The sequence below is a fragment of the Papio anubis genome, chromosome 14, assembly GCF_008728515.1.
Source record: "Papio anubis isolate 15944 chromosome 14, Panubis1.0, whole genome shotgun sequence".
Lineage (NCBI taxonomy): Eukaryota > Metazoa > Chordata > Mammalia > Primates > Cercopithecidae > Papio > Papio anubis.
The window spans coordinates 69,729,518-69,742,543 of record NC_044989.1 but is presented as its reverse complement, the minus strand read 5'-3'; the positions used below and the strand labels follow the sequence as shown (position 1 = coordinate 69,742,543).

Sequence of the window (13,026 nt, the reverse complement as noted above, 5' to 3'; positions counted from 1 at the left end):
TAGTAAGCACTTAGATATACTGATTACGATATTTCAGGCACAATTCTAAGCACTTTACAAGTATAAACTCACTTAATTCTTAAAATAACCTTATCAGATAGGAACTGTTACCACATTTAACACATGAGAAAACTGAGGCATTGAATGGTTGAGTAATTTGCTCAAGGTCACACAGGTAGTAAGTGGCAGAGACAGATACAAACTTTGGGCAATCTGGCTCGAGTGTTAATGCTTTTAACCACTCTATCATGCTGCCTGTATCTGCTTTTTGGTTTTTTTTTGAGACAGGGTCTTGCTTTGTTGCCCAGGCTGGAGAGCGATGGTGTGATCTCGGCTCACTGCAACCTCTGCCTCCCAGGTTCAAGCAATTCTCCTGCCTCAGCCTCCTGAGCAGCTGGGATTACAGGCGCCCACCACCACACCTGACTGATTTTTGTATTTTTAGTAGAGATGGGGTTTTGCCATGTTGGCCAGGCTGCTCTTGAACTCCTGACCTCAGGTGATCCGCCTGCCTTGGCCTGCCAAAGTGCTGGGATTATGGGCATGAACCACCTCACTCGGCCCTGTATGTTTTAAAATAATGTTTTCTAATTTGGGGTGTTGGAGATAGGAATACTGTTGATTTTTGTATATTGGTCTTATATCTGTCAAGGTTAGCACTCATTAGTTCTAGTAGTTCATCAATGTTAATAAGCATTGACTACAAAAACATTTATATGTGCATACACACATATATACACTGCTATAGTTTCTACGTTTGTCCCCTCCAAATCTCATGCCAAAATTCGATCCCCAGTGTTGGAGGTGGAGTCTAATGGGAGGTGAGTGGGTCATGGAGATGGATCCCTCAATAGTAGATGAATGCCCTCTGGAAAAGCCGGGGGTAGGAGGGGAGGGGAGTGAGTTCTTACTCTATTACTTCTTTTGAGAGCTGAGTGCTAAGAAGAGTCCCACTAACACCATCTCCTTCCTGTCTCACCATGTGATCTCTGCATGGGCCAGCTCCCCTTCTTCTTCCATGAGGGGAAGCAGCTTGAGGCCCTCACCAGATGCCAAGTCTTCAACTTTTCTAGACATCAGAATCAACCAAATAAACATTTTTTTCTTTATAAATTACACAGTCTCAGGTATTCCTTTATAGCAACACTAAGTAGACTGTGACATGCAGAAACATTTGTATAATTATCTTTAGGTGATACAGGTATATTTTTAGATATATATCTTAAGAGTCTTAGAGATACGCACAAGGCAACATGTAGAAACATGCTCACTGAAATATTTTTTAACTATACCAGCAGTTAAAAGGAATGACTAGATTGGGAGATACCAACATAGAAACATAAAAAAGAAAATATTAAGTGAAAAAGGAAAATTCAAATGTATGTACGTTTATAAATGTAACATTTATGAAAATTTTTAGTACTACATGAAACAGTTACAAGTGTTCTTTATGGATCCATATGTAAACCTTATAACTTTTTTAGAGTAATTTGACTATATCTACTAACATTAAAAATGCACAAGCTAGGCCAGGCGTGGTGGCTCACGCCTGTAATCCCAGCACTTTGGGAGGCCAAGGCGGGAGGATCACCTGAGGTCAGGAGTTCGAGACCAGCCTGGTCAACATTGTGTAACCCCCTAAAATTACAAAAAATTAGCCAGGTGTGGTAGCAGGTACCTGTAATCCTGACTACTTAGGAGGCTGAGGCAGGGGAATTGCTTGAACCTGTGAGGCCGAGGTTGCATTGAGCTGAGGTTTTGCCATTGTACTCTAGCCTGGGCAAAAAGAGTGAAACTCTGTCAAAAAAAAAAAAAAAAAAAAAAAAAAGCACAAGCCTGTTTACCCAAATATCCCACTAGTAGGAATTTATCTCATAAATATAATTGCAAAAGTACATTGATGTATCTCTCTCTCTCTCTCTCTCTGTGTGTGTGTGTGTGTGTGTGTGTATGTATATGTGTGTGTGTATATATATATATATTTATTTTTTTTTTTTTTTTTTGAGACGGAGTTTCACTCTTTCACCCAGGCTGGAGTGCAGTGGCGTGATCTCAGCTCACTACAACCTCCGACTCCTGGGTTCAAGTGATTCTCCTGCCTCAGCCTCTGGAGTAGCTGGAATTACAGGCACCCGCAACCACTCCCGGCTAATTTTTGTATTTTTAGTAGAGACGGGATTTCACCATGTTGGCCAGGCTGGTCTTGAACTCCTGACCTCAAATGATCTGCCCACCTTGGCCTCCCAAAGTGCTGGGATTACAGGTGTGAGCCACTGAGCCCGGCCTTTTGATATATATTTATATAAGCAAGTATGTTGCAGGATTGTTAGAAATAGCAGCAAACTGTATAAACAACTGAAATAATGAAGACACTGGCCAAAGACAAATCTATATAAAAGTTACTGTGTACCTATTTTATTGAGGCATATTTGTATATGCCAATGGGGAATGACCTTCAAGATATTTTACATAGAAAAGAGGAAGCTATAGAATAGTATGTATAGTATGATCTCATTTGTGTTAATTTATACATGTAAATGTAAACACATGCTGGGAAGATATAAACCTAACTCATGATAGTGATTGTCTATGGAAGGGATGGTGGGGAAGTGGAATTTAGGTTTACTGATCTAAGACAGTTTTAGCTTTTGTGCTTTTTTCCCCCAACAAATTTACTCATTTATTTATTTTTATTTATTTATTTTTTTGAGGTGGAGTCTCACTCTATTGCCCAGGCTGGACTGCAGTGGTGCATTCTCGGCTCACTGCAACTTCCACCTCCTGGGTTCAAGCAATTCTCCTGCCTCAGCCTCCCAAGTTGCTGGGATTACAGGCGTGTACCACCACGTCCAGCTAATTTTTGTATTTTTGGTAGAAACAGGGTTTCACCATGTTGGCCAGTCTGGTCTCGAATTCCTGACCTCAGGTGGTCTGCCTGCCTCAGCCTCCCAAAGTGCTGGGATTATAGGTGGGAACCACCTTTTGTGTGTTTTCTTTTCCTTTTAAATTTTTAAATTTTTCTTTTCTTTCTTTCTTTCTTTTTTTTTTTTTTTTTGAGATAGAATCTTGCTCTGTCAGCCAGGCTAGAATACAGTAGTGCAATCTTAGCTCACTGCAATCTCCGCCATCGGGGTTCAAGTGATTCTCGTGTCAGCCTCCCGAGTAGCTGGGATGACAAGCACCCACCACCACACCTGACTAATTTTTGTATTTTTAGTAAAGACAGGGTTTTGTCATATTGGCCAGGCTGGTCTGGAACTCCTGACCTCAAGTGATGTGCCTACTTTAGCCTCCCAAAGTGCTGGGATTACAGGCATAAGCCATGTTTTATTTCTTTTCTTTAAAAACTCAATATAATTTAATTTTAGGGGTTGCCAGAATCTAGTGTTTGTTATAATGTGATATGAAATCTCTACATTTTTGGTTTTCTCAAAGGCTAACTTTTTGCTCAGAAGATGTGTAGAACATTTCAGAGGCCTGGCATGGCTCATGCCTGTAATCTCAGTACTTTGGGGGACTGAGGCAGTAGGATCATTTGAGCCCAGGGGTTGAAGATCATCTTGGGCAACTGGATTAGTCTGTTCTCACACTGCTGATAAAGACATACCTGAGACTGGGTAATTTATAAAGGAAAGAGGTTTAATTGACTCACAGTTCAGCATAGCTCGGAGGCCTTAGGAAAGTTACAATCATGGCGGAAGGGGAAGCAAACATGTGAGTCTTCACATGGTGGCAACAAGAAGAAGTGCCAAGCAAAAGGGAGAAAAGTTCCTTATAAAACCATCAGATCTCGTGAGAACTCACTCACTATCACGAGAACAGCATGAGGGTAACCATCCCCATGATTCAATTACCTCCCACCAGCTTCCTCCCACAACACATAGGGATTATGGGAACTACAGTTCAAGATGAGATTTGACTGGGGACACAGCCAAACCATATCAGCAACATGGCGAGACCCCATCTCTACAGAAAATAAAAAAAATTGCCTGGGTGTGGTGGCTCACACTTGTGGTCCCAGACTACTTGGGAGACTGAGGCAGGACTGCTTGAGCCCAGGAGGTTGAGGCTGCAGTGAGCTGTGATCACACCACTGCACTCCTGACAGGGCAACAGAGTGAAACGCTGTCTCAAGAAGAAAAAAAAAAACATTTTAGAAATTTCCGGAAGGTTTACATCTATATTTAGTATGGTTGACATTTTGAAAACCAGTAAGTTGAGAAACTGACGATGTAACTTAACTTGCAAAGTAGGTGTGCCTTTTTGTCTCAAAGTTTCCATCAAAATTCAGTTTCTTTTTTCTGATACTTTCAATCCTTGAGAACAGAGAACATCTGCATATTTACTGGATTAAAATTTCAAACCCTAACATCATTAATATACCAAGATGTTTTAGTGTACTCATCTTTATCACCAAATGTTGAGTTGATCAGTATTCCCTAATTTTTCTTCAGAGAATCACATGAATGATTTTCTCTTCAATTTCCCAAAATATATCTCCATACCAAGTTACATGTTCTATAGTTTTATGTTTTTAATGAACCGTGTAGTTAAAATCACTCTGTTTTAATACTTGTACTTGCATGGCTATAAAATTTCTACTCTTGATGTTTTTATATGTAACTATTTCTAGGATCTGAAGAAGATGATGAAGTTGTGGCAATGATTAAGGAATTGTTAGATACTAGAATACGGTATGTACTCCTCTCTCTACCCGAATTCAAGTGCTTTGGAGGCATTTTTCATTATAGCAATACAGTTTTAATTGGCCATGAGATTATAGTAGATTTTCAAAATAAGTGCAAATTAATGTAAACCGCAGCAGGTAACCATGACAATCGAATTTAAAGCCTGTATCTTCACTACATTTGCTCAAAATTTTAAAACACCCAATGTATTTAAACACATTCAATGAAGAAATGTATTCTACACAGTCTCAATTTAGATTCGATATTGTTATAATACCAAATTTCTTAAAAAGAAAAAAAAAAGACTGAATGTTTGGAAAGGTTGTGAAGAGAGAATGAGTACCTATTTTCAGTGTATTGCCCATACAGAATAAATTTAAATGAGTGGAGAACAGCAGGCTTCTACTTTTGCTTGTAGCAGACCAACAGTCATGCTGAGAACTCCCAGAAAAGCTGGATAAAGTACAGTAAAAAGAATTTGTTTGAAAGCATTAGATAGCTGCCAAAGCAAGCAAGATTTGAGGTGCCAAGATCCTGAAGAGAAGGGAAGCTCACTGAGTTTTCCCTTCAGGCATTTGCTGTGCCTTGCTACATAGCTAGGGTAGAAGAAGCTGGGCAGAGGGCAGCTGCTAAGAATCGGAGAAACCATTGGGCTTTCAGAAAATTTGTTTAGATGGGAAGACAAAAATTAAAATTCTGGGTTATCAGTGAAATCTTGATTTCAAGGACCAAGATCCTAGAAAGTAGGGAAGTTAAGAAAAGTAAGCCTATAGTTGTTTTTCTTTTTTTATACTTTAAGTTCTAGGGTACATGTGCACAACGTGCAGGTTTGTTACATATGTATACATGTGCCATGTTGGTGTGCTGCACCCATTAACTCGTCATTTACATTAGGTATATCTCCTAATGCTATCCCTTCCCCCTCCCCCAACCCCACAACAGGTGCCGGTGTGTGATGTTCCCCTTCCTGTGTCCAAGAGTTCTCATTGTTCAATTCCCACCTATGAGTGAGAACATGTGGTGTTTGGTTTTCTGTTCTTGAGATAGTTTTTTTTATTTTAAGACGGAGTCTCGTTCTGTTGCCCAGGCTGGAGTGCAATCTCAGTTCACTACAGCCTCACCTCCCAGGTTCAAGCAGTTCTTCACATTCAGCCTCCTGAGTAGCTGGGATTACAGGCACGTGCCACCACACCCAGCTAATTTTTGTATTTTTTGGAAGAGATGGGATTCTACCATGTTGGCCAGGCTGTTCTTGAACTCCTGACCTCGTGATCCACACACCTCAACCTCCCAAAGTGCTGGGATTACAGATGTGAGCCACAGCACCCAGCCAAGTAAGCCTATAGTTAGTAACAATGTATTCTTGAAAATTGTGGCTTGGCGCGGTGGCTCACGCCTGTAATCCCAGTACTTTGGGAGGCCAAGGCGGTTGGATCACCTAAGGTCAGGAGTTCAAGACCAGCCTGGCCAACATGTTGAAACCTCATCTCTACTAAAAATACAAAAATTAGCCAGGCGTAGTGGTGGGCATCTGTAATCCCAGCTACTATGGAGACTGAGGTAGGAGAATTGCTTGAACCCAGGAGGCAGAGGTTGTAGTCAGCCAAGATTGCGCCATTGCACTCCAGCCTGGGTGACGAGCAAAACTCCTACTAAAAAAAAAAAAAAAAAAAAAAAAAAAATTGCTAAGATAGTAGTTATTAAGTTATTGACACAAAAAACAGGTATGTGAGGTAATGTATAAGTTAATTAGCTTGATTTAGTCATTCCATGGTGTATACAGATTTTTTTTTGAGATGGAGTCTTGCTCTGTCACCCAGGCTGGAGTGCTGCGTGATCTCGGCTGACTGCAACCTCTGCCTCCCGGGTACAAGTGATTCTCCTGCCTCAGCCTCCTGAGTAGCTGGGATTACAGGTATGTACCACCACACCCAGCTAATTTTTGTAGTTTTAGTAGAGACAGGATTTTGCCATGTTGTCCAGGATGGTGATAGGTGATCTACCCTCCTTGGCATCCCAAAGTGCCGGGATTACAGGCATGGGCCACCGCACCCGGCCTGCATATTTCAAAACATCATGTTGTACGTGTAAATATCTATAATTTTTCTGAATTAAGAATAATTAATTGGAGGCCGGGCACGATGGCTCATGCCTGTAATCCCAGCACTTTGGGAGGCCGAGGTGGGTGGATCATGAGATCAGGTGATCGAGACAATCCCGGCTAACACGGCAAAACCCTGTCTCTACTAAAAATACAAGAAATTAGCTGGGCGTGGTGGTGGTTGCCTGTAGTCCCAGCTACTCGGGAGGCTGAGGCAGGAAAATGGTGTGAACCCGGGAGGCTGAGCTTGCAGTGAGCCGAGATCATGCTACTGCACACCAGCCTGGGTGACAGAGTGAGACTCCACCAAAAAAAAAAAAAAAAAAAAAGAACAATTAATTGGCCGGGCAGGGTGGCTCACGCCTGTAATCCCAGCACTCTGGGAGGCTGAGACAGGTGGATCACCTGGGGTCAGGAGTTCAAGACCAGCCTGGCCAACATGGCAAAACTGTGTCTCTACTAAAATATACAAAAATGAGCCAGGTGTGGTGGCACACTTCTATAATCTCAGCTACATGGGAGGCTGAGGCATGAGAATCACTTGAACCTGGGAGGTGGAGGTTGCAGTGAGCCAAGATTGTGTCACTGTACTCCAGCCTGGGTGCAATACAGTAAGACTCTGTCTCAAAACAAAACAAAACAAAACAAAAAAACCCACAATAATAATTACTTAAAAAAGAAAAGTAATCCTAACACTCAGATTTTCCCCTTAAGGCAATTACTTATTGTAGCAGCTATGTAAAAGAGGCTAAAGAAGTATTTAAAAAAAAAAAAAAAAGGTAGCTGGAAGGCAGAGCAGACTTTTAACAGTCTTACGGTGCTGGGGTGGGGGACAAAAATTGGAGTTTAGACTCTGTCAGGGAGGTTGGGTCTTGAGAAACATCCAAGTCTGGCTGGGTGCGGTGTCTCATGCCTGTAATCTGAGCATTTTGGGAGGCCAAGGTGGGTGGATCACTTGAGGTAAGAAGTTTGAGACCAGCCTGGCCAACATGGTGAAACTCTGTCTCTGTGAAAAATCCCAGCTACTCTGGTAGCTGAGGCAGGAGAATTGCTTGAACTGCAAGCAAAGGCAGAGGTTGCAGTGCGTCAAGATTGCACCATTGTACTCTAGCCTGGGCAACGGAGCGAGATGGTCTCAAAAAAAAAAAAAATTCTAAGCTGTTGGTGATTAGGCTCCCCGGAGAATTATACTCTTGAAATGAAGGCACATCAGAGGTATAGTAAGCTTACAACACTGTAGGCCAGTATTAAGTCAGTTTAATTCCAGAGTAGATGAGCTGTTGACAAAACATAAGATTAATCCTTTTTTTAAAATTGTTGTTATTTTTTAAGATAGGGTTTCGCTTTCCTGCCCAGGCTGGAGTGCAGTAGCATGCTCATGGCTCCTTGTATCCTCAGCTTCCCAGGCTCTAGTGATCCTCCCACCTTGGCCATCTGAGTAGCTGGAACTACAGGGATGTGCCACCATGCCCAGCTAATTTTTGTATTTTTTGTAGAGATGGGGTTTCCCCGTGTTCCCCAGGCTGGTCTCAAACTCCTGGACTCAGGTGATCCATCTGCCTCAGTCTCCCAAAGTGCTGGGATTATAGGAGTGAGCCACAGCACCCAACCAGGTGAATCCTTTCTGATTAAATATAATCCGAGGTCACTTCAGTGTTTCATACACAGTGTTCATAATTCAGTCAGATATTGCTAGGCATATCTAGAAACTAAACCAAGGGAAAGTAAAACAGATTCATAGGTAACCTAGATATTGGAGTCATCATAGTGTTTAAAAAACTGTGATTAAAATAAAAAATAGCAAGATGAAGAATTTCATTAGAGAACTGGAATCTATAAAAAAAAAAAAAGAATTAGTGGTCGGGTGCAGTGGCTCACGCCTGTTATCCCAGCACTTTGGAAGGCCGAGGTGGGTGGATCACGAGGTCAGGAGATCGAGACCATCCTGGCTAACACAGTGAAACCCTGTCTCCACTAAAAATACAAAAAATTAGCCAGGCGTGGTGGCGGGTGCCTGTAGTCCCAGCTACTCAGGAGGCTGAGGCAGGAGAATGGTGTGAACCTGGGAGGTGGAGCTTGCAGTGAGCCGAGATCACGCCACTGCACTCCAGCCTGGGTGACAGAGCGAGACCCCATCTCGAAAAAAAAAAAAAAGAAAAAGAATTAGTAACCCTGGAACTAAAATTATAATGACTGAACTTAAGAACTCATTAGATTAGGTTAACATTAGATTGGACATAGTTGAAGAGAAGATTAGTATACTGGAATTTAAGTCAGTAGAAAATATTCAGCCTGAAGCACAGGGAGAGAAGAGAATAGAAGATATAGGAAAGAAGCATAAGATGATGGGCATGGTGCTCATGCCTATAATCCCAGCACTTTGGGAGGCTGAGGTAGGAGGATTGCTTGAGCTCAGAAGTTAGAGACAACCCTGGCAACATAGTGAGACCTTGTCTCTACAAAAAATTAAAAAATTAGCTGGGTGTGGTGGTGTGCACCTGTAGTCTCAGCTGTTTGTGAGGCGGGAAGATTGCTTGAGCTGGGGAAGTTGAGGCTGCAGTGGACTGTGATCACACCATTGCACTCTGGTCAAGGAGACAGAACAAGACCCTGTCTCACCAAAAAAAAAAAAAAAGCAAACTTACGGAGGGGAGAAATAGAATAAAAAATACTTCATCAATCCAAAATGATATAAAATAGGAAACAGCAAATGGTAATATAAACTCAAAAGTATTGGCATTTAAATGACAATGGTTTGATGTACAAAAATAAGATTGTCAAATTGGATGTGAAAAAACAAAACCAACTGTATACTGCTTAGAAGAAATGTAGGTGCCAGGCATGGTGGCTCATGCCTATAATCCTAGCATTTTGGGAGGCCGAGGTGGTAGATTGCTTGAGCCCAGGAATTTGAGACCAGCCTGGGCAACATAGTGAGACCCCATCTCTACAACAAAAGAGAAAGAGAAAGAAAGAGAGAGGGAGGAAGAAAGGAAGTAAGGAAGGAGGGAGGGAGGGAGGGGAAAAGAAAAGAGAAGAGAAAAGTAAAGAAATAGAATATTTGTATGACCTTCGGGTAGGCAATTTTTTTTCCCCCAGTGGGACACAAGAAATCAGATAAAGACCGGGCGCGGTGGCTTACACCTGTAATACCAGCACTTTGAGAGGCTGACGCGAGTGGATCACCTGAGGTTGGGAGTTTGAGACCACCCTGACTAACATGGAGAAATCTTCTCTCTACTAAAAATATAAAAAAATTAGCCAGGCATGGTGGTGGGCGCCTGTAATCCCAGCTACTCGGGAGGCTGAGGCAGGAGAATCTCTTGAACCCAGGAGACGGAGGTTTTGGTGAGCTGAGATCGCACCATTGCACTCCAGCCTGGGCAACAAGAGCGAAACTCCATCTCCAAAAAAAAAAAAAAATCAGATAAAAGTCAAGGAAAATACATATAAATTGGACCACAGTAAAATTGTGACTCTCTCTTCATCAGAAGATGCCATTGGCTGGGCACAGTGGCTTATGCCTATAATTCCACCTACTTAAGAGGCTGAGGCAGGGGAAGCTTCCTTGAGTCTAGGAGTTTTAGGTAGCATTGAGTGGGCTGTGATCATGCCACTGTATTCCAGCCTATGTGACAAAGCGAGATGGTTAAAAAGTGCCATTTGTAGTCAAAAGGCAAGGTACAGATTAGAAGATATTTACAGTGTTTATATGACAGAATATATAAATAACTTGTACAAATTGGTAAGAAAAAGACAATCAGAGACTGCAGCAAGTACTTCGCAAAAGATAATCAAATAGTGGCTGGGCATGGTGGCTCACACCTGTAATCCCAGCACTTTGGGAGGCTTAGGTGAGCGGATCACTTGAGGTCAGGAGTTCAAGATCAGCCTGGCCAACATGGTAAGACCCCGTCTCTACTAAAAATACAAAAAAAAATTAGCCGGGTGTATTGGTGCATGCCTGTAATCCCAGCTATCTGGGAAGCTGATGCAGGAGAATCACCTGTACCCCGGAGGCGGAGGTTGCAGTGAGTTGAGATCGTGCCACTGCGCTCCAGCCTGGGCAACAGAGTGAGACTCTGTCTCTGAAAAAAAAAGGAAAAAAAATAAGTAGCCACTAAATATGAAAAAGTACTTAACCTCATTAGTTATTATGAATATTCAAACTACAATTAAATATTAGTACAAATCCAGTAGAATAGTTAAAACTATTAAGACTGACAACACCAATTGTTGGTGAGGATGTGGAGCAACAGAAACTCTCATACACTGCTGGTGGAAATGTAAGTTTATATAACTGGAAAACTATATGGCAGTATTTATTAAATCTCAACATATTCATACTCTTCATTCAGCAATTTCACTTTCAGGTATATTCCCAGTAGTAATATATATGCATACCAAAAACATTTCGAAGAATCTTTATAACTGTACTATTTGTAAAAGCCAAAACCTAGTATTAACCTAAATGTCCATCAACAGTAGAATGGATAAATTCTGGTATATGTGCTTAATGGAATACTATGCAGCAGTGAGAGTAAATGACCTAGTACTATACTCAGCAACATAGATGAATCTCACAAAGAGCACAGGAAGCCAGATACAAAAGGGTAATTCTACGTGATTTATAAATAGAATTTATATTTGTAAATTATAAAGTTCAGAGACTGGCAAAACTCATCAGTGGTGATATGAATTAGGATAATGGCTGCATTTTGGTTGTGGGGAGTGATTGGAAGGAAGCCCAAAGGGGACTTCTGGAGGTGTGGTGTTTTTCTTGGTTTGGGTGGTTATAAATGTGTGTTCACTTTGTGAAACCTTAGTGAACTGTACATACAGGATTTAAGCATTTTTCTCTGTTAATGTTGTATTTCAATGAAAAGTTTACCTGAAAATTAAGCTAGCATATGACAGTCTCCCTTTCCCTTCACTCAAAACAAGTGACTGAGTATGTTTTAGGTAATCACAATAATTATTAGGAAATTTGAAATGTTAAGTGCTTTAAAATATCGTTTTATTTAAAAAAGTTTTCTTTAGAGATGGGGTCTCGCTGTGTCACCCAGGCTGGGGTGCAGTGATTTGATAATAGCTCACTGCAGCTTCCAACTCCTGGGCTCAAGCAGTCTCCTACCTTGGCCTCTCAAATTGCTGCGATTATAGGTGTGAGCCACCATGCCCCGCCTTAAAAAGATATTAGTAAGCGGCCGGGCGCGGTGGCTCAAGCCTGTAATCCCAGCACTTTGGGAGGCCGAGATGGGCGGATCACGAGGTCAGGAGATCGAGACCATCCTGGCTAACACGGTGAAACCCCGTCTCTACTAAGAAATACAAAAAATAGCCGGGCGAGGTGGGGGCGCCTGTAGTCCCAGCTACTCGGGAGGCTGAGGCCGGAGAATGGCGTGAACCCGGGAGGCGGAGCTTGCAGTGAGCTGAGATCCGGCCACTGCACTCCAGCCTGGGCTACAGAGCGAGACTCCGTCTCAAAAAAAAAAAAAAAAAAAAAAAAAAGATATTAGTAAGCAAGATCAAATGTGGTAAGTGGAGGAAATATTTGTATGAGTGAATTTTGGTATTTTACCTGAGATTTTAAAAAATTAATTATAAATAAAACTTAGCCACAGTTATTATTCTCTATTATAAAAGTAGCTTTAACTTTGTGAATTTTACTAATATAAAATGTAAGCTCTGAGCTGTTACTAAATTTTTTCAATGAAAACTTGTATTTTAAAGACTATGTCATAAATATGCTTTGACCTCACAGGCCAACTGTGCAGGAAGATGGAGGAGATGTAATCTACAAAGGCTTTGAAGATGGCATCGTACAGCTGAAACTCCAGGGTTCTTGTACTAGCTGTCCTAGTTCAATCATTACTCTGAAAAATGGAATTCAGAACATGCTGCAGTTTTATATTCCAGAGGTAGAAGGCGTAGAACAGGTATGCCAATATTATATGACAGGTCTAGATTTTTTTTTCATTTTTTTCTTTTTCTTTGTAGATACAAAGGCTGGAAATAGATGTTAAGCCAAGTATTTGAAAAGAAATTCATGACCTAGCTTTTTCTTCAAGGGTTAGATTTTTGTGTTGCAATTTTTATCAGACTTGAAGTCTCTTATTTTAGAAGTAACTTTAGGCCGGGCACAGTGGCTCACACCTGTAATCCCAGCACTTTGGGAGGCTCAGGTGGGCGGATCACCTGAGGTAGGGAGTTCCAGACCAGCCTGACCAACGTGGA

The 13,026-nt window shown here is 41.6% G+C and overlaps 1 protein-coding gene across 8 annotated transcripts in view; it reads left to right on the top strand.

Moving 5' to 3' along the window:
* NFU1 (NFU1 iron-sulfur cluster scaffold) overlaps window positions 1-13,026 on the top strand; it is a 42,376-nt gene that overhangs the window by 25,591 nt on the left and 3,759 nt on the right. For all 8 annotated transcript variants that reach the window (XR_636560.2, XM_003908764.3, XM_031655245.1 and 5 more), the window contains 2 exons: window positions 4,634-4,694; window positions 12,554-12,728. Coding sequence is in view for 7 of the 8 variants with exons in the window: in XM_003908764.3 (XP_003908813.1) it covers window positions 4,634-4,694; window positions 12,554-12,728 (236 nt within the window). In the remaining variant the exon portion in view is untranslated. The remainder of the gene's footprint in view (window positions 1-4,633; window positions 4,695-12,553; window positions 12,729-13,026) is intronic.